At 45.6% G+C, this 25,259-nt stretch overlaps 1 protein-coding gene across 6 annotated transcripts in view; it reads left to right on the forward strand.

Moving 5' to 3' along the window:
- The window catches only part of UBE3B (ubiquitin protein ligase E3B), a 58,972-nt gene that overhangs the window by 17,197 nt on the left and 16,516 nt on the right, over nt 1-25,259 (forward strand). For all 6 annotated transcript variants that reach the window (XR_007514839.1, XM_049865214.1, XM_049865213.1 and 3 more), the window contains 13 exons: nt 979-1,061; nt 2,733-2,838; nt 3,150-3,270; nt 4,270-4,447; nt 6,283-6,446; nt 8,115-8,282; nt 12,873-13,044; nt 14,603-14,721; nt 15,353-15,467; nt 16,251-16,350; nt 18,867-18,986; nt 23,817-23,993; nt 24,125-24,235. Coding sequence is in view for 5 of the 6 variants with exons in the window: in XM_049865214.1 (XP_049721171.1) it covers nt 979-1,061; nt 2,733-2,838; nt 3,150-3,270; nt 4,270-4,447; nt 6,283-6,446; nt 8,115-8,282; nt 12,873-13,044; nt 14,603-14,721; nt 15,353-15,467; nt 16,251-16,350; nt 18,867-18,986; nt 23,817-23,993; nt 24,125-24,235 (1,734 nt within the window). In the remaining variant the exon portion in view is untranslated. The remainder of the gene's footprint in view (nt 1-978; nt 1,062-2,732; nt 2,839-3,149; nt 3,271-4,269; nt 4,448-6,282; nt 6,447-8,114; nt 8,283-12,872; nt 13,045-14,602; nt 14,722-15,352; nt 15,468-16,250; nt 16,351-18,866; nt 18,987-23,816; nt 23,994-24,124; nt 24,236-25,259) is intronic.

Genomic DNA, 25,259 nt, shown 5'->3' on the forward strand with positions numbered 1-25,259 from the left:
CCTGTGCCTTGGGTCACTTATGGTTCCCGTAAGGGGAGGACAGCGGGCCTGAGACCCCTTTAATGCTTTCCATTTTCGAATACTGAGGGGAGTCCACTCGCTTGAAATTTAAGCGCAGGAAAGAGGCCCCAGGGCTAATTCCCTCAGCTTCCTTCCTGGTTAACATCTGGGTTTATATTTCTGTCTGCATGTCCTTGAGCAGCCTTTCTCCACTCTGCACCTTATTGTGCCAGTCTACCTCCAGGGAATTGATAGAAGCCTAATAGCTGTTTAAAAGTACTTTGGAATTCCTGAGTTTGAGAACTAACATTGATGGAGCCCTTTTCTACCAGTGGCACCGTGATGGCCTGTCTCCTTATTTGGCTTCATTTTATCCTCACAACAACCTGTGAGGTGGTGTGGTGGCAAAAGGTGGTATTATCAACAGGTTATGTCCTTAGAGGAAGTGTACCATGGACACTGTAACCCTGAACTGCTTTTAAAATAATATGGTGTCTTAACATTTCAAGTTTGGTATTTCTCTTATCAGCCATTAATTTTTAAATAGTTTATTATAAAAAAAATTTTTCAACGTATTTAAAGTTGAAAGTGATATCATGAACCTCCATAACCCATTAAACCCTGTTGCCATCAAGTTGATTCTGCCTCATAAAGATCCTGTAGGGCAGAGTAGAACTGCCCCAGAGGGTTTCCAAGGAGTGGCTGGTAGATTTGAGCTGGCGGCGTTTTGGTTACCAGCCAAGCTCTTAACCACTGCACCACCAGGACTCCTGAACCTCCATACCCATTACTTCCCCCATCTTTTTTAAAAACATTCCAATGCAGTTGTTTTTTAACATGAAGCATTCATTTCGCTTTTATGCTTTCTTTGTTTTTTTCATGTTTTATATATATGTTTTTTTCTTCATGCTTCCTTTTTACATGCAAATGAATAGAAAGTTCGTATCGTCCCCTGATCAGTTAAAATGTTCTTTTCAGATACTGTTAACACGTGGCCTAGCGAGACCCCGGCCTTCGCTGTCCAAAGGCACTTTAACTGCAGCCTTTTCTCTGGCATTGCGGTAAGTAGGAAACCATAGCTCAGGTGTCACCATGTTTCTGAATGCTTGCCCCTCTTGGTTTTCTTTTCTCTTCTTACTTGTGTTAGGTGTGGGCTTGCCCACATTGTCAGAGCTCACTCAGTTTATAGGAAGGGTTACTCTTGGTCAAAGCGATGTATCTGTGACTGCCCTTTTTCCTCACTGTCTCTACCCCTGAGTAGTTTCATAGTGCCATCTGAAGAAAGCTATTCAAAATGAATGCGTTTCCCTCTGCCATTGGCCAAGATGCCATTATTATTATTATTTTTTTATCTTTTAAGTTTTTAATTGACAAAATAAAGAGAGACCAGAGAGCCGGAGGAGGCCCAGCAAGAGGCAGGGTATAAGAACGAAGGGGATAGTTTTGTGAACACAGATTTAAAATGTTAAGATTCAGAGGGCCAGAGTGGATATGATGTTTGCCACCACTTAGTCAGTTTGGAGATGTAAAGCATATAAGAAGCCAGATACTCCCTTAAGAAATGACACCTGCAGTTCCGAGAACTGCCAAATGTAAAAAGCTGTGCTCGTTAAAAACAGGGAGAAAGTCATTTTAATAACGTATTTCGTTTAAGCCAATACAAGCAGTCCCTGACTTGAAACAGGGTTCCAGTCCAAGGGACTCTGTGGGAAGTCGGTTCTGACATAAGTCAAATACCTTTTTCTTTTTTTAGTTTTCTTTATTATTGCTTTCTATTATCAGTATCTTTATAAATCCTATCTTGGAACGTCTGTGAGTGAACATTTGAGAATGACAACATCTGCAAATTACACGCTACAACATTGTATGTAGTACACGTTACTAGCAATAAGATGAACAACAACAAAAAAAAAAAACGGTTGTAAGTGCAGTTTGTCATAACTGAAATATGTTGTAAATCGGGTACGTGTAATTGTTGACCGTCTGGTCTCATAGGTGATTTTTTAAAGGAGCATAGTACTGACAGGTGATATTCATTATTTTGTTAGCCAATCTGTTGCTACAAGGTGACCTCAGTGGTTAGTTTTTGATTCAAGGTTTCAAGAGTATCTCAGGGCAATAACTTTGGGGAGTCCTCCAGTATCAACCAATCTAGTAGGTCTAGTTTTTTGGTTTTTAGGAATTTGATTTTCTGTTCCACATTATTTCTCCTATTTTATCAGGGTCCATCGGTTGTGGCCTTGATTAGAATGGTCAGTGTTGGTAGCTGGGCACCATCTACTTCTTTTGATCTCAGGCTAGATGAGACTGTGCTTCGTGTAGACAGTTTGTCCTGTAGACTAGTTTCTTCTTTGAGCCTTCGGTTTCCTTCTTTGTCTTTTGCTTTATTTAAGTAGAGACCAATAGTTGTATCTTAGATGGCTGCTCGCAAGTTTTTAAGACCCCGGACACTATTCAGCAAACCAGGATACAGAACATAATTTTATGATCTGTATTACGCCAGTTGACCAAGATGTTCCACGAGACTATATGGCATTACATGGTATTACATCAGATGACTCTAACATCACTGACTTAACTGTTTCCTATTGTATGTCCCTATTTTCAGCCTTTACTTTTCCTAGAAGTCCCATGAGGTATAATTTCAGGGGGCCTGGGTAGCATCAGTGGGGTTGCTCTCTTGCTCGGGTGCACACACAGACCTGTCTGAATGAGGCGATCTGTCTGTCTAGCCCTGTGATTGCTGCACAGTTTTCAGACAATCTGCTTCGGCCGTTCCTCATCCACATCATGTCCGTGCCTGCTCTTGTGACTCATCTCAGCACTCTGACCCCCGAGGTAAGAGGGCTCTGTGAGTTCCCACCCCCAAGATCAGCTCCTTTGGCTTTTCTTCCTCGAAGTTAGAAAGTAAAATGTTTTCTCTGCTGATTCCCACCCTTTACCCAGTTTTACTTGCAAACCAATAGCCACCATGGACATACTTGTGTTCGTAACCCAAAGAAGCAGGTTCTCATCTTTGTCCCTTCTCTTCTTGACAATGAGTAGCCTGTTAGACAACCTAGCGGGTGATCTGAGGTGATTAAATTCATGCATTAGTGGGAAACTCTTCACACCCAGCTTCTGCCGTAACTATCTGCAATTGTTCGCAGCGTCTCACTGTTTTAGAATCTCATGACATGCTTCGTAAATTCATCATATTTTTAAGAGACGAAGATCGATGCCGTGACGTATGTGAAAGTTTAGAAGGCTGCCATACACTTTGCCTAATGGGTAAGTTTCTATGACTGGAATTCGATTGTGTTCTAGGATTCAGAAAAGGCCTGCATGTTTTGCTTTTCACCCTTGTAGTGGTCATGAGTTGGTTTTGGTAACAGTTGGAAGTGCTCACGATAAAAGACATGTATTTAATTAGACAGTGGAAATAAGTATGTAAAGCTAAAATATGGGAAATATGCCGACCTGGCAGACTAGTTGAGTGACTGGAAATGAACATTAAATTTCATGTCTCAGCTTCCTGGCAGCCAAGGAAAAAATGAAAATGTGATGAGGGCAGTTAGGAGGAGCTTAGATCAGAGTAGAGCACTTGTATCTCCTGTTTTACAAATAGGCTTTTGTATGAAGAAAAGGTTTGTGAATAAAAGTGTTTAAAAACAACAGAGGTACATAATTCTCACTGCCTGACAAAACGAAATTTATTTTGTACATAAAAAATTTCTTTGGGCTAAATTTTAAGGGGAGTTTATTGTGAGACTCCTCACATGAGGGATTTTAAATAACTTTGGGGGACACTGAATAATGGTGACTTCCCAGGACATCCAAATACTCTTTAAAAGGTCATTTCTTATGTTGACTCCTGATTTTAAAATGGTAGCATAATGTTAAAATATAATAATAGCTAAATGTATCCCACACCTCAGTGTGCCTGGCATTTTGCGTGTGTTTCTTTGTCTAATCCTCACTGAAGGTGGGGTCATTGTTCCAGTCTTACAGATGAAGAAACAGATTTGAGAGGTGAGGTGTGAGTCACACAACTCACCTGTGGCAGAGCCAGGGTTTGAACCCAGGTCAGCCTGTTTCTGAAGCCCACACTCTTACCCCTGCACCACACTGCAGCCCACAGCACAGCCCCCAGGTACCTATCCATGTGGAATTTCTTCTTGCACATAAATACAGCTGCCTGAGCCAGAGTCAGAGAGCAAGGCTAGGAGGTGCCAAGGCACAGCTGGCTGGTGGGGCGGGCCCATCACACAAGCCTTCTTTTCTTTGTAGGCAACCTCCTCCACTTGGGCTCCCTCAGCCCCAAAGTGTTAGAGGAGGAGACGGATGGGTTTGTGAGTTTGCTCACCCAGATGCTCTGCTACTGTCAGAAGTACGTGTCACAGAAGAAATCCAACCTGACCCACTGGCACCCTGTCCTGGGTTGGTTCTCCCAGTCTGTGGACTATGGGTGAGTCCTGGAGGCCGATCAGTGTCTCTCCTGCCTCTCTCCCCACTGCCTCCCCTTTCTTTCTTTCATCCTTCCTTCCATCCTTCCAGCTGCTAGTGTTTTGTTTCTTGTTATAAAAGTAATACATATTCACTGGATAAAATATAAATGGGACCAAAAGAGAATAAAATCCATTCCATAACCCTGCTACCCAGAGGTATCCCATGTGGACATCCTTTCAGTCTTTTTGCTATCTATAAATGCCGATAAATCTTTTTTTACCAAAATGAGATCACACTATTTTGTAATTTGTTCTTTTCATTTAATAAATTATTAGTTTTATCTTAACTATCTTTTCTTCTTCAACATAACCTTTATTGATTGCCTAGATTTTTTTTTTTTTTTTTGTAGTATTTTATTGTGTTTTCAGTAAAGGTTCACACAGCACTTTAGGTTCCCGTTCAACAATTTCTACACAAGCTGATCAGTGACATCAGTTACATTCTTCACAATGTGTGAGCATTATCACTATTTCCATTCTGGTTGTTCCATTTCCATTAATCTAGTTTCCCTGCCCCCTTACGTTCTCATCTTTGTTTTAAAGTAATTGTTGACCAATTGGTTAGACTGCCGTGTTTTGGATATAACTAAAACAAGACAAAGGGATTCAAAGGAAATAGATGTCACCCCAGATCTTTTTGAATTAATTTTAATTAAGAAATAAACATTTAAAATACTAGGATGAAAGAAGAGAGATTAAGTTAGGCAGCCTCATGAATCTGAAAATGTACCCTGGGCTAAGATGACATAGAGGTGTCTTGAGATAAGGCAGCTACACATGCCCAGCTGTTTTCTGCTCAGATTTCTGCCTGAGGCATGAGGTCCCTGCCAGGTGCTCTGAGGGCAAGGGAATGAAATCCTTGAATTTGCTCCTTTTCCTTCTACCTGAGTGGACATCCTTGGGTCTCCACTTTAAAAGACTCACTGTTCCAGCCTGAAGAGAGGGGAGCACATGGGTAGGGAGTCAGAAGAGGCATTCTGGGAGGCAGGGTGGGGAGAATAGCACAACAGCGAAGAGCACGGCTCCCAGCACCACTGCCACTTCTGAGGAACCTTGGACAAGTCGCTTCACCCCTGCTAACCTTTGGTTTCCTCATCTGAAATGCGGAGATGATTTTCACAGGGCCGCTTGGAAGGACCCCATGAGAGAATGCATGCAAGGGGCTTACTGCCAGGCCTTGCCCACACTCAGCAGGAGGTGGCTGTTACACTATGATGAGTGATGCTGGAAGACCTGCAAAATTTGGTAAAACGGGAGGCATCACAGGAGCTTGAGCAGGGAGGTGCTGAACGCAGAATTTCAGGAAGGGAAGCCTGACGCCAAGGGTACAGAGTGGAGCGGAGAGAGGCAAACCCGAAGGCAAGGAAACACTTAGGAGGCTGTCAAGTTGTCTAGATTTGTGAGCCAGAGCTGAAGGCTGTCTGTGAGGAGGAACACCAAGCAACAGCATGAGCTAGCTTTTGTCGATGGAGTGATAAGGAGGATGAAGAGCTGATACCGAGGCTGTCTCAGAGATGACTGTGTTCCGTGGGCTCTGGGGCCTAGGGGCAGCAGTAATGCTGTTAGCAGCACAGGAAGTTTGGGTGGAGCAGCAGAGAAAATCAAGAGGTCAATGCTTACACATACCAGCCTTGCAGGACACTGTATTCGTTATTTTTTTTTTTCATTTGCCTTGTCAAGTGCCAGGACCTAGCTGGACCTCCGCATGGAAGGCCCTCTAGGGAGTGGGGTGGGCCTTCTCTGGCCATCCCTCTGGTGGAATTGACACACCTCACCTCTTCCCGCTCTCTCCTAGCCTTAACGAGTCAATGCCCTTGATCACCAAACAGCTGCAGTTCCTGTGGGGGGTGCCCCTCATCCGCATCTTCTTCAGTGACATCCTGAGCAAGAAGCTGCTGGAGAACCAGGAGATGGCCCACGTGCAGCCTGCATCCCCACAGAACGTGCTTCCAGTGAAGAGTGAGTGCTGGAGGAGGCAGGGCCTTGGGACCCGCGTGGCTAGATGCAGCCCCTGGCTGTCCCCGTGAGCGTGCTCCACTTTGTGTGGAACTGCGACTTCTCCCACAAACATTTTGAGACTGCTTAAGTCAAGTTTACATTTAGCAAAACAATGATAGAAAATCAGTAGGAATGGAGAACAAGGGCCAACCAAAAAAAAACCAAACCTGTTGCCATCGAGTCGTTTCTGACTCACAGTGACCCATGTGTTACAGAGTAAAACTGCTCCATAGGATTTTCTTGGCTGTAATCTTTATGGAAGCGGTTCTCCAGGCCTTTCTTCTGCAGAGCCACTGGGTGGGTTTGGACCACCAACCTTTAGGTCAGTGGCCAATCACAAACCACTTGTGCCACCCAGGGACCTTAAAGAAGGGCCAGGAAAATGTAAGTAGATGAATGAAAACAGGATCGTATATAGAAGAACATCCACAGATCTGTGTTCTGTGAGGGCCACTGTGGCTATCTCTGAACTTCATGTTTGGCTCTGAACTTTTCGGTAGCCAAAATAAAAGGGACTTATAGACCCTTTCTTCTCACGAACAGGAAAAAGAAAGACCAGTTTCTCCGTGGAAGTAGAGCTTTCTGCATTCTTAATCATGAAGCTCACACGTAGGGCAGGCTCCTTGTAAAGGGGACACTGAGTCACAGAACAAACCGCCACCTCAGCAGCACCGCTGCTGCCGGATCAGTGATGGGTTCTGAGGAACGGTTTCTTGTCGTCCATTTAATGAAAGCCAAGGAAACGCCAGAAACATGTAATGCAGTAGAATTACATGCTCGTGTTTCAGGGTGACTTTTATTTTGCCCCTTGGTGTTTGGAAAGCTTTGTCTTGTAGCCGTCAGTGTGGGTGGGTTCTGTGAATGTAGCCTCAGCAGGATATGAATGGGAAGGTTTAAGACCAAAACCAACCAAAAACCAAACCGTTGCTGTCGAGTCGATTCCAATTCATAGCGATCCTATAGGACAGAGTAGAACTGCCCCGTACGGTTTCCAAGGAGCACGTGGTGGATTCGAACTACAAAGCTTTTGGTTCGCAGCCATAGGTCTTAACTACTATGCTACCAGGGTTTCCGTTAGTTAAGTTTATTAGCATCTGAAGGCATATAACCCTACTTCCCTCTAAAAGCACAGAAAATTGAGAATCAACCAGGTTCCGCTAGCTTTGCTTCTCTTCCCTTAGCATGTTGCCATCAAGTCGATTCTGACTCATCTGATCGCCAGGCCTTCTGAGGCACCTCTGAGTGGGTTTGAACTACTACCTTTGGGTTGGTAGTCCAGCACTTAGCCATTCGTGCCCACCAGGGACTCCTTTCCCTTATTAGAGTTCCGAATTTTTACCACTGCAAGTTCTGAAGTTAAGTGATACAGCAAAAAATCCCATGTAGGAATTGAATATGCCTGGCGCGTCCTGAGAAATTTTCCATGATTCCGAAGGGGTCTTTGAGTTTCATTTAAAAAGCTGTAAATGTTTTTCTAATGTATTTCAAAGAGACAGCTTGAAAGCAGCCACTCCACTGCCTGGCTCTGGCTGTAAATGAGGAGCCTCATGGAAGGGCTCTTCCTGTCACAGGGTGGGGTTTGGCAGATGTTGAAGCGCCCCTGCTCACACGGTTCTCCTCTCCATCCAGATCTCCTAAAGCGTGCATTTCAGAAGTCGGCATCAGTCCGGAATATTCTCAGGCCCGTCGGGGGTAAACGTGTTGACTCTGCAGAAGTACAGAAGGTTTGCAGCATCTGTGTCCTCTACCAGACCTCGTTAACAACTCTGACCCAGATCCGGCTACAGATACTCACAGGTTTGCAGGCCCATGGCATCTTCTTCCATCTCTCAAATGGCACAAACAGGTTTTTCTTAGAAGAAGTAGATTTTCTTCTAGCTTCCTTGACTCAGAAAATAGGTTTTGAGGGAGGCGGTACTTTTGAGCTATTCCTTTTAGAGATGAGCTCACCACAGTTAAATTGTTCAAGCCTTAACCACACCACTTCCATTGTGTCCCTTTTACCTAACTCTTTTCATTGCGAAGTACAAATTCCTTGTAAAACTTCTGTATTTTTCCCGAATATAAAGAGTGTGTGTGTGTGTGTTCATGGTCCAACTAGAAGAGACAGAGAAGCAGAAAGAAGAAAAGTTACACTACTCTTCCCACAAACCAGAGTTAACTATCTGTGTTTGCGTGTACTGGGTAGATAAAATCCTTCCTTTCCAGTACTGTCGTTTTATAAGCATCTTACCGTGTCGAAAATCCTTCAGAAACTTTATTTTTATTGGCTGCATAATATGTCATCACGTGGAAATGCCCGCCATTGTCCGTTTTCCGTGGTGAGCAAGGAGGAAAGCCCCCTGCCGTGAGCACAGCACAGAGCTTGTTAACATGAATCAATGAGTACAGAAGCCCCTTATAAGCGCTAAAAGCTCTTTACTACGTGATTAGGGACTTCTCTGCTGCATTTCACATTTTTAAATCATAAGTTGCTTCTTCCCACTTTCACGTGTGTTTATTCATTCTTCAAGCATTTATAAACAAAAAACACCAAACCCGTTGTCCAGTCAGTTCCAGCCCCACGTGATTCAGAGTAGAACGGCCCCATAGGGCTTTCAGTGGCTGTGGCTTTCAGAAGCAGATCACCAGGGCTTTGTTTCCTGACACCTCTGGGTGGATTCAGACCGTCAACCTTTTGATTAGTAGCCACCCAAGGACTCCTCGAATATTTATAGATGACCTATATGTGCCGTGCACTGAGGATATATGCAGATGAACAAGACAGCCCAGGTCCGTGTTCTAAGGAGATATATATTCTAGAAGTGGGGAGATAATGATAAGCAAGTAAAAAATATATGTAACATATGATGGGCGTGATGAAAATCAAACGGGGGAGCCCTGGAGAGAGATGACATTGGCTTGGACTATATCAGGGTTTCTCACCCTCAGCGCTTTTGAAGTTTTGGGTTGGATACTTCTTTGTTGATGGGGGGCTGTTCTGTGCATTGTAGGATGTTTCGCGGCATCCCTGGCCTCCACACACTTGATGGCGGTAGCACCCTCCAACCCAGTTGTGACAACCCAAAATGTCTCCAGACATTGGCCAATGTGTCCTGGGGGGCCAGACCGTTCCGGTTACACATCCTTGGGCTAGCGCAGTGGTGATGGAGATGGAAGCAGGAGGATGTGTGGCGTGTTTTAGAGGTTGGGTCTGTAGGTCTGCCTGGCGGGGTAGGGTTAGGGGACTGAGGACTGAAGGTTTCAAAGATGGTGTGGGCTTCGGCCTGAGCAGCTGTGTGGATAGTGGTGCCAGTTGCTGAGCTGAGCTGGGTGGAGGCTGTGGGGATGGAGAGAGCTGAAGGTGTCTGTTGGACACGCAGGCAGAGATGTCAGGCAGCCATTTGGTTGCCTACTCTTGGAGCTCAGAGACCAGGTATGGCTGACGTGTAAATCTGAGGACATCAGCAGAGGGGTCGTATTTAAAGCATGGGCCTAGGGCAGGTTCTCCCAAGAGAGTGCAGAGGGAGAAGAGAGGGGGCCAGGCCAACCCTGGGTTACCCTAGCCCGTGAGCATTAGGGGAGCATGTTGAGTGTGATGGCTTTGAGGTAGCTACAGCCTGTGGCCAACTTAAGACGGTTGCAAACTTAAGCATCCCCCACATTCCCAATGAAAGAATCCAGAAAGGTTTTTGGCTGCCTTGGAATATATGCTTTTAAAGATGAAGATAAACTAGTCTAAAATGTATGTGTGATATTCAACGTACTAGTTTAGTTATACACAAACTAAATTATAGAGAAAAACACATTTGTTTGAAAAGTACTGCTGTTTTTCTCCTCTCACGGTTTAAGATGCATCTTTGTTATGCTCCTCACGTGCGTTGGACGCTGCAGCCGCCTGCTGGTCCTCTCACACAGCTCTCCGGAGCCAGCACCTTCTTTTCTATCTGCATTGCTAATGGCGCAGCCCTTTGTGAATTGATGTGTGACGCTCCAAGTGAATATTTTAGTTCACGCCTTGGGCACCCACTCACAATAAGTTGAGGACAGTTTGTTTTGTCCTGTAGGAGTTTATTTATGATCTCCACAGTGTAACTGTCTACTCTGTTTCTTTCGTAACCTGTTTTTAAATTGTGAAGTTTCTGCACCCTTTGAAGTGTGTGATATCCCCGTTACCATCGACTCGATTCTAACTTACGGAGACTTTATAGGACACGGTAGAACTGCCCCGTAGGGTTTCCAAGGCTGTGAATATTTACGGAAGCAAACGGCCACATCTTTCTCCCAAGGGACAGCTGATGAGTTCAAACCGCCGGCCTTCCAATTAGCAGCCGAGCTCTTATACACTGCACCACCAGGGTTCCTGTGTATATTATATGATATAACGTGGAGTATAGATAACATAACTAGTTAAAGGTTAGTTATGAGCTGAGTACCTGAATAACTACTCACCAGGCCAAGAAACTCTTGGCTTTTTAAAGGCTCTTTATAACCACAGGCTCATAACCTTGAAAATGTGAGGCTCAACCTTTAGGGATAATAAAGGTGATTAAATTGGTGTTACATCTCTTTGCCCTCTTAACAGCTCCTTCAATTTGCCCTGTACATATCCATAAGTAGCATAGACTGAGATTTTCTCCCCCAGTTCTTTGTTAATGGTGCAGTAATACACAGTTTTTTGTTAATAGTGCAGTAATTCAGAGAATGCCCTACAAAATGAGAGGTGTTATAAAGACTCAAATACAAGGCAACTCCCCCTTTTCTGAGGAGTGCTTTGTGGCAGACACCTCATTGTAAAGCAGTGATCGTGGCCTGTGTGTTGGAGGCTTTGTAGCCATCAGGAAGCAGACTGATAACATCCTCTCCTTCACCTTTTGCTTCCACAGGGTTAAATTTTTGTGTAACTCTTCAGAGTACCTCTGCTGTGGTCATTCATTGCTTTCCCATTTTTGACATGGGTAGAATAATAGAAGTAGATGCAAGGAAAGTGCTTTGCTCAATGTAGGTGAGCTTGCACAGGTAGTCAGCAAACTGTGGCCCTCAGGCCTAACCCAGCCCACCACTTAATTATTGTAAATAAAGTTTTATTGGACTATAGCCATATCCATTCATTTACATATTACTTATGGCTGCCTTTGTGCCACAACGGTAGCAATGAGTAGTTGTGACAAAGACGGTCTGGCCCACAAAATCTAAAAATATTTATTCTCTGGCCCTTTCCAGAAAAATTTTCTGAGCCATGATTTAAGTGTAAATGTTAGGTCAGACAGCCTTGGCCTCTATTTCTGGCTATGACAGTTATCAGCTGTGTGATTTTAGGCTAGTTACCTATCCTATCTGTGCTTCCGTTTCCTCACTTATGAAATGGAGATAACACTGGGCTTTACAAAATGTAATGAGAAAATACATGCAAAGTACTTAGAGTGGTTGTTACTGTTGTTATAAGGTGCCATCAAGTTGGTTCCGACTCATAGCGACCCTATGTACAAGAGAACGAAACACTGCCTGGTCCTGCACCATCCTCACAATGATTATTACACTTGAGCCAATTGTTGTAGCCACTATGTCAGTCCATCTCATTGAGGGTCTTCCTCTTTTTTGCTGACCCTGTACTTTACCAAGCATGATGTCCTTCTCCGGGGACTACTCCTTCCTGATAACATGTCCAAGGTATGTGAGATGAAGTCTTGCCATCCTTGCTTCTAAGGAGCATTCTGGCTGTATTTCTTCCAAGACAGACTTGTTCGTTTTTCTGGAAGCCCATGGTATATTCAATATTCTTCGCCAACACCACAATTCAAAGGTATCAGTTCTTCAGTCTTCCTTATTCATTGTCCAACTTTCGCATGCATATGAGGTAATTGAAAACACCATGGGTTGGGTCAGGCGCACCTTAGTCCTCAAGGTGACATCTTGGGTTTTCAACACCTTAAAGAGGTCTTTTGCAGCAGATTTGCCCAGTGCAATGCATCTTTTGATTTCTTGACTGCTGCTTCCACGGGTGTTGATTGTGGATCGAAGTAAAATGAAATCGTTGACAACGTCAATCTTTTGTCTGTTTATGATGATGTTGCTTGTTGGTCCACTTGTGAGGATTTTTGTTCTTTGTTGAGGTGTAATCCACACTGAAGGCTGTCGTCTTTGATCTTCATCAGTAAGGACTTCAGATCTTCTTCAGGGTGTTATCTGGCACATAAGTACCTATTTGATGACCGACGGCAGTGGGTTTATTACTATCATTGTTATTCTTGTGGTGGTAACGATGTTCTTAATGATTGCACCTTCTTTCCTTCGCACACGTTAAACTTTCACTGATAGGTTTAAGCGATTTGCCTCCCCAATGGATGGGAGAAATATCAGACCAGATGGAGTCCCACCTGAAGCTTGGGTTTCTCTATCCTTTTCCAGGTCTCACTTACCTTGACGACCTGCTGCCCAAACTGTGGGCATTTATCTGTGAGCTGGGGCCCCACGGAGGGTTAAAGCTCTTCCTGGAATGCCTGAACAATGACACGGAGGAACCCAAGCAGCTCTTGGCCATGCTGATGCTGTTCTGTGACTGTTCCCGGCACCTCATCACGTAGGTTCACTGCTGTGAGGCTGGATTCCTCCCCTAGGGTTCAGAGAGGCTGAAGTATAGTGTCAGTAAGGACGTAATCGCCGACATGATTGCTGTGTACATTTGGACCTGTGTGGTGGGATCATTTTAGGAATTAGATGAGAAAGTATTTACCAAGGGGGTGGCATGTAGTGGGTGTTCTGCACTTGTTAGTTCCTGTACTTCCTGGGAACTGGGTCAGTACCACTGAGTGTAGGCTGTAGAGTTTGCTGGGGCTGGGTTCAAATCATGGCTCAGCCAGTTACTCACAGTGCTCAGCTGTTTACGGGAAAGTCCTGGAGTCAGCTGGCTCAGCAACTTACTAATTGTAACACCCTGGGCAAGGGGGCAGGTGCTCAACCTCTCTGAGCCACAGTTTACTCATCTGTAGGTAGAAATAACAGTAGCACCTACCTCTCAGGGATGTGGTAAAGATTAAAAGAGATACTGCGTGCAAAGTGCTTAGGCAGTGCCTGAAATATTGAAGAACTTATTAGGTATTGGTTATCACTGTTAGCATTATCATTAAGCTGACCTTGGGCAAGCTCCTTAACCTCTCTGAGCCTCAGTTTCCTCATTAGTAGAAGGGAGATCTTACTGATAAGGAAGAAATGAGAGGAGGAATGTCAAGTACTTACTACAGTGCCTGGCACAGAGCAGGAAACTAACAGATGTTACATGTTTGCTTGTCTTTTTGGTATTCTTTTAATTCCACTCTTTCCCAAAAGGTTGGTGAAGAATTCTAAGGTAGAATGGACCTCACAAGCTACGTTCAGGCTAGAAGACATTGGCAGGAGGGGATGAGGGGCCTGTAGGTGGCAGATTGGATAAGAAGGGGCTGAGTGGGCAGTTGGAGAGGGAAGAGAGGCCTCCACTGCTGGTGAAAGGGTATCTAGAGAGTGAGTCCTGTTCTAAAATGGGTGGAGCAGCTCTGTGACGTTTTCAGATGGAGCTGTGTCTAAAACAGTTCATTGATTCATACACGCGTTCAAACGTTTATTCACTCACTCGTAAATACCCATCAAGTACCTCCTGAGTCTCAGTGGTGTCGGTCCTAGATGCAGAATAAGCGGCCACAGGTTTCCTCAATAAGCCACTCCCAGTCGAGAGTTACCCAGGATTCCGTGATGATCAGGCATGAATGAGGCGTGTGTCACAGTCACATCCTTATAAGTGAGAGAGAGTAGAGCTTATTTTTTTCTTAATTACGTTTTTTAACTTCTCACTCTGGAAAATCTCAGATAAAAGTAGAGAGAATAGTTACGAACCCTCCTGTACCCATCACCGAGCTTCAGCAGTTATCAGCTCATGACCAATTGTGTTTCATCTGTACCCCTGCCCACTCCCCTCTCCCGGGTTGTTGTTTTGAAGCAGATCCTAAACATATCATTTTCTCTATAAATCATACGTCGATAGCTCTGAAAGATAATAAGAAAGAGCTTATTTCTTAACCTTGTTTATTTTGTCTCGTAAATAGTACAGTTTTTTTTTTTTTTTCCTTCTCAGTGGAAAATTCTAAATAATCTTCTGTCTGATTTAGGATTCTTGATGACATTGAAGTTTATGAAGAACAGATTTCATTCAAACTCGAAGAACTGGTCACCATCTCCTCTTTTCTGAATTCCTTTGTGTTTAAGATGGTCTGGGATGGAATCGTAGGTAAGGTCAAAGAGTTAGCCGTCGTTCGGTGGGTGACACACTCACGGAAACTGTAAAGAGCTTAGGACATCAACTGATTCTTAACTTTATTGTCTGTCAAGGTTAATTGAAAACATATTCTTAGTCACATAATTGGAAATTTTCTCTCTTCCCATTCCATGACATCACCAGATAGTAGTGTGGTTTATAGAAGGCTCACTCTCCCCGGTGTGCTTCGGGATTTGCATGTGTGGGTCAAGGGTTATCAATAATGATTAGTTTTGCCCTGTGTCTCTTTCCTTTTGATCCTTTGAGTTGATTTCCATGTTAACCAAATGTATGCTGGTTCACACTTCAAATAAGAAGTATGTTTCCAGTTGTTCAGTAATAAGTTCCTTCAATTGAAAAGGTCCTTTGGATGACATACTGGTGGGAGGCAGGATGAATAATTTTATCTAAATGATATTCAAGTCAGGCAGATGCTTAGAACATTCTCAGAGTGTCTTTTAATTCCTTGGGTTTCATAAAATCCAGAGGGGAGGAGATGAAGGACTCAGAGATGACTAGAGGAGTCATGAGGCTGTCCTCACCTCCTCTTTCATTCTGATCGCCTCTTCCCTGAGCATGACTTGCCCATTTGTGTGTCCTACAGAAAACGCCAAGGGCGAGACCTTAGAGCTGTTCCAGTCTGTCCACGGGTGGCTGATGGTGCTTTACGAGCGGGACTGCCGGCGGCGCTTTGCCCCCGAGGACCACTGGCTGCGAAAGTGAGTGCCAAGGCTGGGGAAGGGGCATGGTGGGAAGCAGTGTGCACGCTGCTGTCACACCGCCAGCCGCAAGCAGCCGAGGGCTCAGCACTCATGTTCTAGGGCAGGGAGGATTTTTCCCTCCTTCATCCTGTCCTTTTACCAGAGCCACTGTTTGTATGAAGCACTGTCAGCACGGATCCCTTAGCAGCCACTTCTGTTAGAAGATGCTTAATGCTGAATATGACGAGGGTTAATGAATGGTAACAAAGCCAGATCACATTTACCAAATGGTTCTTGTCCAAACTGGGATGGAAAGTTCTTTCAGCTGTGCTGAGCAGCAGGCTATGATAGCTAAATGTCAGCTGATCAGCAGAATTGCCAGAGTAAAAACTGTAGCGAGGTGTTTGGAGGCAGGGGTGGGGGTTGGGGACCCTTTCTGCAACAAATGCTGTCCTCCTGCAAAAAGAATTTGTATCAGTGATATGTCGGCTCTTCCGTAACTCTTGAAGCTGTGGCACTAGAGCAGGGACCAGCAAACATTTTCTGTAAAGGACCAGATAATAAGTGTTTTAGGCTTTGTAGGTCATATAGCCTTTGTTGCAGCTAGTCAGCCCTGCTGCTGTGGTGCGAAAGCAGCCAGAGATGATACAAGTACGAATGAGTGTGGCTGCGCTCCAATAAAACTCGATGTACAAAAACAGGGAACGGGCTAGATTTGGCCCACAGACTGGTTCGCCAGCGCTGCGCTAGAGAGTGGTTTTCTTGCTTTAATCATCTCAAACCCGTGTCTTTCTTTGTAAGGGACCTCAAACCCAGTGTGCTGTTCCAAGAACTGGACAAGGACAGAAAGCGGGCACAGCTGGTCCTGCAGTACATCCCTCACGTCATTCCTCACAAAAACGTGAGTTGCGGGTAGAGCAGTGTCTTCAGTGGTTTGTTTATTGATCCATACATTCAGTCAAGCATTTGTTCATTCACTCACATATACTCATCAAGTACCTGCTAAGTGTCCGTACTGTCTGTCCTAGATGTGGAATAAGACTCCACACCTTTCTTTCCTCAGTAAGCACAGACTCCCAGTCAAGAGTTACCCAAGATTCCTTGATGCTCAGGCACAAACGATGAATAAGGCACGAATTTAGGCCTGAATTAAGAAAGTATCACTGTCTGATCCTTATGAATGAGAAAAATATAGAGTGGAGCTTATTTTTGTTTCCTTCTGTCCTACTACAATGTTCTTGACTTTCTATCTTTATTATAAAAAAAAAAAAACCAAACCCATTGCCGTTGAGTTGCATTGATTCGGTTCTAACTCATGGTGACACCGTGTGTGACAGAGTAGAACTGTGCTGCATTAGGGTTTTCTTGGCTGTAATCTTTATGGAAGCAGATCGCCAGGCCTTTCTTCTCTGGCACTGCTGGGTGGGTTCAAATCACTAACCTTTAGGTTAGTAGTTGAGTGCAAACTGTTTGCATCGCCCATGGATACAATCTTTGTTATAGCAGTCGGAAATGAATAAATGAGATCATTCGTTCTGCCAGCAGTGATTGGATCTTGCTCTATGCTGGGTCTCAGAGATGGAGAAGACAGTGTGAGCTGGCAGTTCAGGGAGGGGGCAGATGTCATAGGAGCACAGGCAGGGCCCTAGCCCAGCTGGGAATGAGAGGAGGGGTCGGGAAAAGGCTCCACAGGCAAAAGTGGACAGTGTTTAACTATTAATCCTCACTGCTCTCTGATATCGTTTTGACCTTGACTCTGATAACTATGGTTGCTATTCTTTACCATCAAGCAGTGATGTGCAAACGAATGTGGCATTTCAAATTCTTAGTGCTCTTGATAGCAGAGACTCAGAATTGAAGGGACCGGATGGAGATTACCTAGTCAAATGGGCCCTCATTGAGGGGATCCCTTCTACTTACTGTATCCCCAAACTCCCCTCTGATAGGAACCTCGCAGCTTTGCAAAGCAGGCCATACTGTTTCTTTACTCTTCCAAGTGATGGAACGTTTTTCCTCATATTAAAATGGTCTGCTTCTCTGTAACTTCTATGCGTTGGTCCTTGGACAACGCCCACAAATGAAATCTCTAATCTATGGAGTAAACCTTCTGAGATTTGCAGACAATGCTTGTTTGCCCTCTGAGTCTTCTGTTTTCCAAGTGCAGCATCCTTGGCTTCTCCAAGTATTCCTTGTTGGAAGTAGTTTCCAGCCCTTCATCTCCTGGGCTCATTCCAGCTTGGTGCTGTCTGATTTAAAACATAGCATCTCAACCTGTAACTCTTTATCTGTGGGTTCAGCCTCATTAGGTATCATGACCACAGCATTCCCATAACATATAGTTTAGAATATCTGCTCTTTGTATCTGCCATTCACCAACAACAGTGTGGTGCCCTGGGGTGCCTCAGGGTATTTCAGACCTGCAGGGGGAACACAGTGAAATCTCTTGCACACCATGAGAACTACCAGCTCAAGGTACTTCAGTCTCATCATTAGATTGCAGTATGTACAGTCTTTTTGATGACGGTTTATATTTGCAAAGCCGGGTTTGCAGGGTTGCTGTGATAAAAATCAGTTACTGCGTGAAAATCAGTGCAGAACAGGAATTGAAGGTAGTGGCATGCAGTCTGATTCCAGGGTTTCAGAAGCTGTTCAGTGCCCAACAGGTACACTTATCCCATTAGCACACGCTTGTAGTTGTTTAAGAATGAAATAAAAATATAATTGTTTATTTGAGTTTACATATTTTTTTTTTTTTTTCATTTAGCTACTAAGTTCATAAGACATTGATATTCATTAAGTTGTTAAGACTTAACTACTTAATGAACAAAACTCTTAGGTATTTCCTTTGGCTTATCCGAATCTTGAGAACGGAGAGAGAGGACTCTTTTCAATGTACGCTCGAGAAATATTATGGGAGAGACTATGGTGTGCTTGAGGGCCCAGGGGAGGTGAATAAAAGGTTAAGAACCTTTATACTGTAGGATTGTTTTTTAAATTTCTGACAGTGAAAAGAATGCTCTTGGAAATGTTTCTGTTTTTTGCATTCCCAATATGGATTTCCTGTCGAGCAGGCAGGTCTGCGTATATAAAGCAACCTCTGTAACGTGTCCTGCTGCCAGGATTCCACGGTGGGCTATTGCCTGAAAGAGGAAGATGGTTTGCTCCTGGATTGTTCTAGCCAGGCACCCTTTCTAGAGCATTTCTTCCTTGGCCCGGATTCGGCAGTATTTCTAATTCCCAAAAGTGTTTCTGGGAATGGTCACTGTTCTTCCAAGACACTTGTAACCAGGAGCTCATGTCAAAGTGCCCCTTCTGGTTACCTCTCACATGACTTTCATTTCGGTAATTCTGTGAAGTGTTTGGCAGGGAAGCATCGGTTGTTGACCTGGTTTCTGATCCCACCTTTGCTCGTTTCAGAGAGTTCTCCTGTTCCGAAACATGGTTACCAAGGAGAAGGAGAAGCTGGGGCTTGTGGAGACCAGCTCCGCCTCCCCTCACGTCACCCACATTACGATCCGACGGTCCCGGATGTTGGAGGTAAGTGGTGAGGCCAACGGAAGCTGACTACAGAAATATGATTTACTGTCTCTGAACTCTTGTTGTTACTCCTCTATCTAATGACACTGAAATCAAGGCTCCGGGAGCAGGAAAGGGGCCATCTGTCCTATTGAGTGCTCCAAATAGCTGCTTGATTAAAGCTGACCTCAGTGCTAGAGACCCACGGTGTAGTATTTCTCTTCCTTCACCCCATGAGGGTCCCTTTTCTAGAGCATCAAACTCTCCGTGCCTCCCTGAAACGAGGACAGAAAGTACTGAGTACAGCAGGTGCGCTGACGTTCTCATGTCTGTGCAAATGCCAATTGTCACTGCAGGCATTTTTCCCGGCCTCCCACTGTGAACCCATGGACTGGAGTGTAGGTGTGAAGTTTACTGAGCCATACAGAGAAACACATTTGTCACAGGACATATTGTGTGCAGAGCTAAAAGTTCCTTATAGACCTAAACTTAACAAGATATATAAGTCAAGTGGCCAAATCCGATGGCCAGTGTATGGTGACTTCATGTAAACTAGAATTCGGTGCCCTGTCCTCAGCACATTTTATCTCCACCCAAAAGAAACAAATCCATGGCTGTCAAGTCGCTTCCGACTCAAAGCAACCCTATAGGACAGAGTAGAACTGCTCCATAGGGTTTCCAAAGGAGCAGCGGGTGGATTTGAACTGCCACCCTTTTTGTTCAGCAGCAGAGCTCTTAACTGCTATGCCACCAAGGTTCCACTTCACCTCCAAGTGTCAGAAAATTGTCCTAATACGTTAGTTTTGCTGGAACAAGATACTGACTACAATCTGCTGGAACGTTGTCAAATGTACAAGCCTATGAAGTCTACAGTGTGTGTGCCACATCTGCCCTCAGGGTTGTATAGTACACAGCCTGCACGTATGCGCTGGTCCTGCCAGCTGCACAATTGGTGACTGAGCCCAAGTCCCCATCCCCAGGAGAGGCTTGGCCTCATTCACTCACCGGTATTTGTTCCCTAGGCCTTTTACCACCCTCCAGCCACAGCTCTTTTTTAGCATGTTCTACAGCATAGGACAGTCATGGGATTCCATGACAGCACATGGCCACATAGCCAGCCACCAGCTCACAGCAGCAGGCAGCATCCCTTCCTCCCCACACAGTGTTCGTTTCCTCCCACAGTGCTTTTGCACCATGTGTGTGATGAATCTTCCCAGATAGCTTGTTTTTGTTTCCCTGATCACGTGATTGGCACCCAAACCTGCTGGAGAAAGGCAGCATGGCTAAGCAGTCGACGTTTTGGCATTCTTAAAAGTCAGGCCTTAAAGTGTCCACAGGGGCCCCGCAGGTCATGAGATAAGTAAAGCTGGTGGATGGAGTGTGTCTCAATGCCAGAGTACTTTGTTTGCATGTTAAACGAATAGAAATCATCTTCACTTCCATTGCTCTCTCCTCTTTCTTAACACGTAGCCCTCTTGTTCTAGGACACTCTGTTTAAGAAAAGTAACCCCACGAGTGAGCTGATAAATGATACTGGACACCCCACCTCAGTGTTGGGGAGCAGGCAGCCTGGAGCACTCTGGCCTTCTCTTAGCTCCATCTGATTGTGGCTGGGTGGGAATTTAGGCTGCAAAATGCTCTTATTTTTTTAAGAAAAAGTGGAAATTCAAGGTTTTGTGTGAAATCCCTGGGTCTTTTTCATTGTGAGCTAATTAAAGTTTGTAAACTACCTGCAAGTCAGATAACACCTGTCCTCCCACTGAATTCTACCTGTGGGCTACCGGTTTGCAACCTCTGCTTCAACTCGAAGGGAAAGCCCAGTTGTGTTATATAATCTCCGTCCTCCAGAACTTTCCTCTTCGGACCTGAACGCACCTCCCCTGTCTTTGAAAGTCCCCACTGCCCTATCCCCCACCTCTTCCCCACCCCGCCACCCACTCAGATTTGGCCAGCATCTGCTGGAAGAAGCTGGGGTGGCATAGACTGTGGTAACTCCTGAGATTTGGCACAATCCCCTGACTCCCTCCTCAGTGGCACTGCCTCTGGGAAATGCAGACATCCCTGTCACACTGGGCCCTCAGGAACGTCCAAAGAGGAGTGTGAGAAATTTCAGGCCAAGTCCATCCTCTTCTCTGGTTTCCGGGAGCATGCCTGTCATGAATTTGACCACTGGTGGTCATACTGAATTAGGAAGGGGAGAAGGTCACTTACAGTTACCCCAGTTGTTCTCGATCTGGTGGTTGGGTTATAAGAACGTTAGAGCCCAGTGGATTTTAAGGAGGCATCAAAAGATTGCTGTTAGCTCACTTTGCTCTCCTGGCTGTTTATTCTGTGTTTCCTATTTCACGTTTTGTATTGAAGACCATGCTTTGGGTTTGGCTTTCAGGTGTTAGTCTAAATTCCTGCAGGAAGTCACCTCCTCACAGGTACAGGTGAATTTGACTGGAACTCTGCATTTTAGAACCAGAAGGACCTTGGAGATGCTCTAGGCCAACTCTGTCCTCTCTCCCTCTCCAAGGCAGAACTGAGACCAGAAAGGTTCGATTCTCAGTCATGGTCAGTTGGGTGTCAGCGACAGAGCCGGGCCTGGAGCCAGGTCTCCCAGCCCTGGGCCAGTGTTCTCTGCATCTGCACTATGAAAAGTGTTGTGGAGGAGGAATGCCAGACTCACGCTTACCTTCCCAAGGGCACATGATCCCACATAACAGGACCCGTTTCTGAAAAGCAGTAGGGTGCAACAGGAAATATGTCAGACAAGCAGGTGGCCCTGATTCCCCCCTACAGCATTCATAGAAGAAGGCGATGTGGGGCTCATCAAGACTGAGATTCAAATCCAACAAACATCCCTTAAACACTTGCCATCTGCAGGCCACATACTAAGTGCTTTTACCTATACCGTTTTATTTAATCCGCATAACCACAAACATGTCTACTAACATGTTGTAAAGTGGTGGCTGTTGTTGGTTGCAGTCGAGTCGATTCCAACTGATGGCAACTCCGTGTGTGCAGAGTAGAACTGCTCCATAGGGTTTTCAAGGCTGTGATCAAGACAGATCACTAAGCCTGTCTTCCAGGGCACTTCCGGGTGGGTTCGAACCACCAACCTTTCCGCTAATAGTTGAGCACTCAACCATTTGTGCGACCCAGGGACTTGTGTTAAGGTTGTTGTGTGCCATCAAGTCAGCACAGACTTGTAGCAACCCTGTTAGGGAGATACAATTCTAAAGCAGAACAGAGTAAGCCCTGTAACATATTAGAATTTTCCACCTGTCCCCAACCCAGTGCTGAGATAAATGCCTTAAATTTAGGCAGAATGCTTTAAGTATTGCGACAGCTGCAGGGGGCTTCCCTTTTTGCCTTCCTTTTCATCTTACTTCACATATCAAACTGCACGGGCATAAAAAGTGCTTGCAGGTGTGTGCACACAAAAGCATGTTCCTGTTCATACAGATGACGTAGGGGATTTCACGGGCATTTTTACCTTGCTCTCCAATTCAAGAGCCCAGCCCCTGTATACACTTCTGACTCACCATAGGATAGGCCTTCACATCACTAGGTGAGCGTGGGGGACATGTGATCAGCAGGAAGGCTACCAGGGCTCCGCATACCAGGGCCCCTCACGCCAGGGCTCCCAGGCTGACCTCATTTGCTTGTGACAAGGTGACCAGCCTGGCAGATGACTAGGTGCTATGGAGTTAGTCTGTCTAATGTCAGGAAAACACCTGACAGGGCTGCGGTTGTAACTGAGACAGAGAGTGAGGGTGGCAATAGGATATCGGGGGTGGTCTGTAAGTGGCTAGATGACAGCATCTGAAGACCTCGATTTTGCCTGGTGTTGGGTCTCTCTTGTTGGCCGAAGGACTGCTCCCTAGACCCTGTCCTGTTCAGCACTGCTTTTTATAATCGCTCCTCTGGAATGAAAACATACACAGCTTGCTGATCAGTCCCAGACGCCAGAAATACATTAGACGACAGATGCAGGAGCCAGGAAGACCTTGACAGATTAGAATCCAGAGACACACGAAACAAGATGACCTAATAGGACCATAAAGGTCTGTCCCAGGGATCAGGTGTGTTGCGTTCTGGATAGGAAAGATGAGCTGAAAGGCTAGGTGTGTGGAGACAGCTGATTACGAGCCAGAGGTATGCTGGGGCTTCCCTTCCCCACTGCCGTGCCCACCTCAGGCCCCCATCACTCCTGCACCCCAGTCTCCCTGCTTCCTGTCCCACCCCTGCCTTCCATCTGCCCTGCCACCAGTAGGCCTTTTTTTGACAGAAAGCCAACTATATCACTCCCCTCCTTAGACCTTCTATGGCTCCCCATTGCCCTCAGGATAAAATCTTAGTTCCTCAGCATGACTCACAAGGCTCTTCATGATCTGGGAAAAGCACCAGAGGTGGAGGTTAGTTTTATTTTTCATTTTATAGCATTCTTTAAGTTGGATTTTTGTTTTTTGTTTGTTTTTTACCATGAAAGAAAGATACTCTTAGCATCAAAAGAGAGAGAGAAATCTTACCCTTATTTCTTCCAGCATTTGTCTGATGGCGGAGAGCTTGTCATCACTCATCTCGTCTAATTTCCTATCTCTCTGCTTTGCCTGTTCTGGAGGGCAGCCTCCCCTGGCCAAAGAACTGTAAAGTCATACTTCCAAAACTCGCCTTTCCTTGTGACAGGCTCCCGTCGGAAAGCGGGTGAGCACTGCTCTCCCTCCCGCACCTTGTGTCCCGGCTCACGCTTTAGTAATCACACAGGGGAAGCTCTGCCCGGGGCCCCAGGAGCCTGGGGGAGGGCGTCTTGTATGATGCGGAAGACCTTGGGATCCTAATGCGCTGCAACTCTGCTCTGGGCAGGACGGCTACGAGCAGCTTCGGCAGCTCTCCCAGCATGCCATGAAGGGCGTGATCCGCGTGAAGTTTGTCAACGACCTCGGGGTGGATGAGGCAGGGATCGACCAGGATGGCGTTTTCAAGGAGTTCCTGGAAGAGATCATCAAGAGGGTGTTCGACCCAGCACTCAATCTCTTCAAGGTACTTAAGGGGCGGGAGAGCGGGGTGGACAGCAGCCAAATTTGAGGTGACAGATGAGAAGGGAAGGGGCTGGGCGTGCTCGTTACTAGGCAGTTAACCTCTCTGCCTCTCCGCACCCTTTTGCCTTGCAGACAACCAGTGGGGACGAGAGACTGTATCCTTCGCCCACCTCCTACATCCATGAGAATTACCTGCAGCTTTTTGAGTTTGTGGGGAAGATGCTGGGGAAAGCTGTGTATGAGGTAGGCACACTAAGGAGCAGTGAGCTAAAATACGGTAAAGTCTTGGAAGTATCATTTATGTGATGGCCCAGCCATGTAAAACACCTCATTACTAGGGTACAGTAGGGGAGAGAGTGCCAGGAACCAAGATTGGTGGGACACAAACCTGAGGTGCTTTACACACGTCATCTTGTTTGATCTTTTCAACAGTCCTGTGACTTGGCTGCCGTTCTTGTGTTTTAAGGACAAGGAAATTGAGGCTTAGAGAAGTCATGGCCCCAAGTGTGATAGCTAGTTAAACGGGAGAGCCGCGTTCACACCTCGGCCAGGCGAGTTCTGAATCTGTCCTCTCTTGCTCTGAAGTGTGGGGACCGGTGGGCCAGAGCCAGGTGTACTTCCAAGTCAAAGCTTGGTCCTGGTTGTAGGAGGGCAACGTTCTGTCGAGTTTTTTGTAGTTGGTGTGATTGTTTTTAAATCTGTTTTCATTTGCATGCTTCACAAGAAACCAGAGGTGCCTGTGAGTTGGCCTGCAGACTAGAACAAGATGGAGCACGTACCTCACTTCAGCTGGCCAAGACTAGCTGGCTGTGTGTCTGTGTGCAAGTCGCTTTCTGTCATCAGTAAACCAAAACCAAACCCACTGCCGTCAAGTCAATTCTGACTCATAGTGACCCCATAGGGTTTCCAAGGCTGTAATCTTTACGTAAACAGACTGTCACATCATTCTCCAGCTGAGTGCCTGGTGGATTCGAACTGCTGACCTTTCACTTAGCAGCTGAGCACTTTAACCACTGTACCACCAGGGCTCCATCAGTAAAGTGGGGCTAATAAAAGCCACCTTACTGGGTTATCGTAGGTGGTAAGTGAGGTAGTACGTGTAAAACACCTCCCACTGTCCTGGCACCCAGTCGGCCTCATTAAATCAGAGCTGCCATTCTCACCATTGTGATTAAGAGGAAGGGTGTTCTGAGCTCTACTCCTCGGTCTCATAGGGTCAGGCGGTGCAGACTTTTGCAGGTGAGGCCCGCATAGCTCCTGTTCCCCC

This window comes from Elephas maximus, chromosome 22 (genome assembly GCF_024166365.1).
Source record: "Elephas maximus indicus isolate mEleMax1 chromosome 22, mEleMax1 primary haplotype, whole genome shotgun sequence".
Taxonomy (NCBI): Eukaryota; Metazoa; Chordata; class Mammalia; order Proboscidea; family Elephantidae; genus Elephas; species Elephas maximus.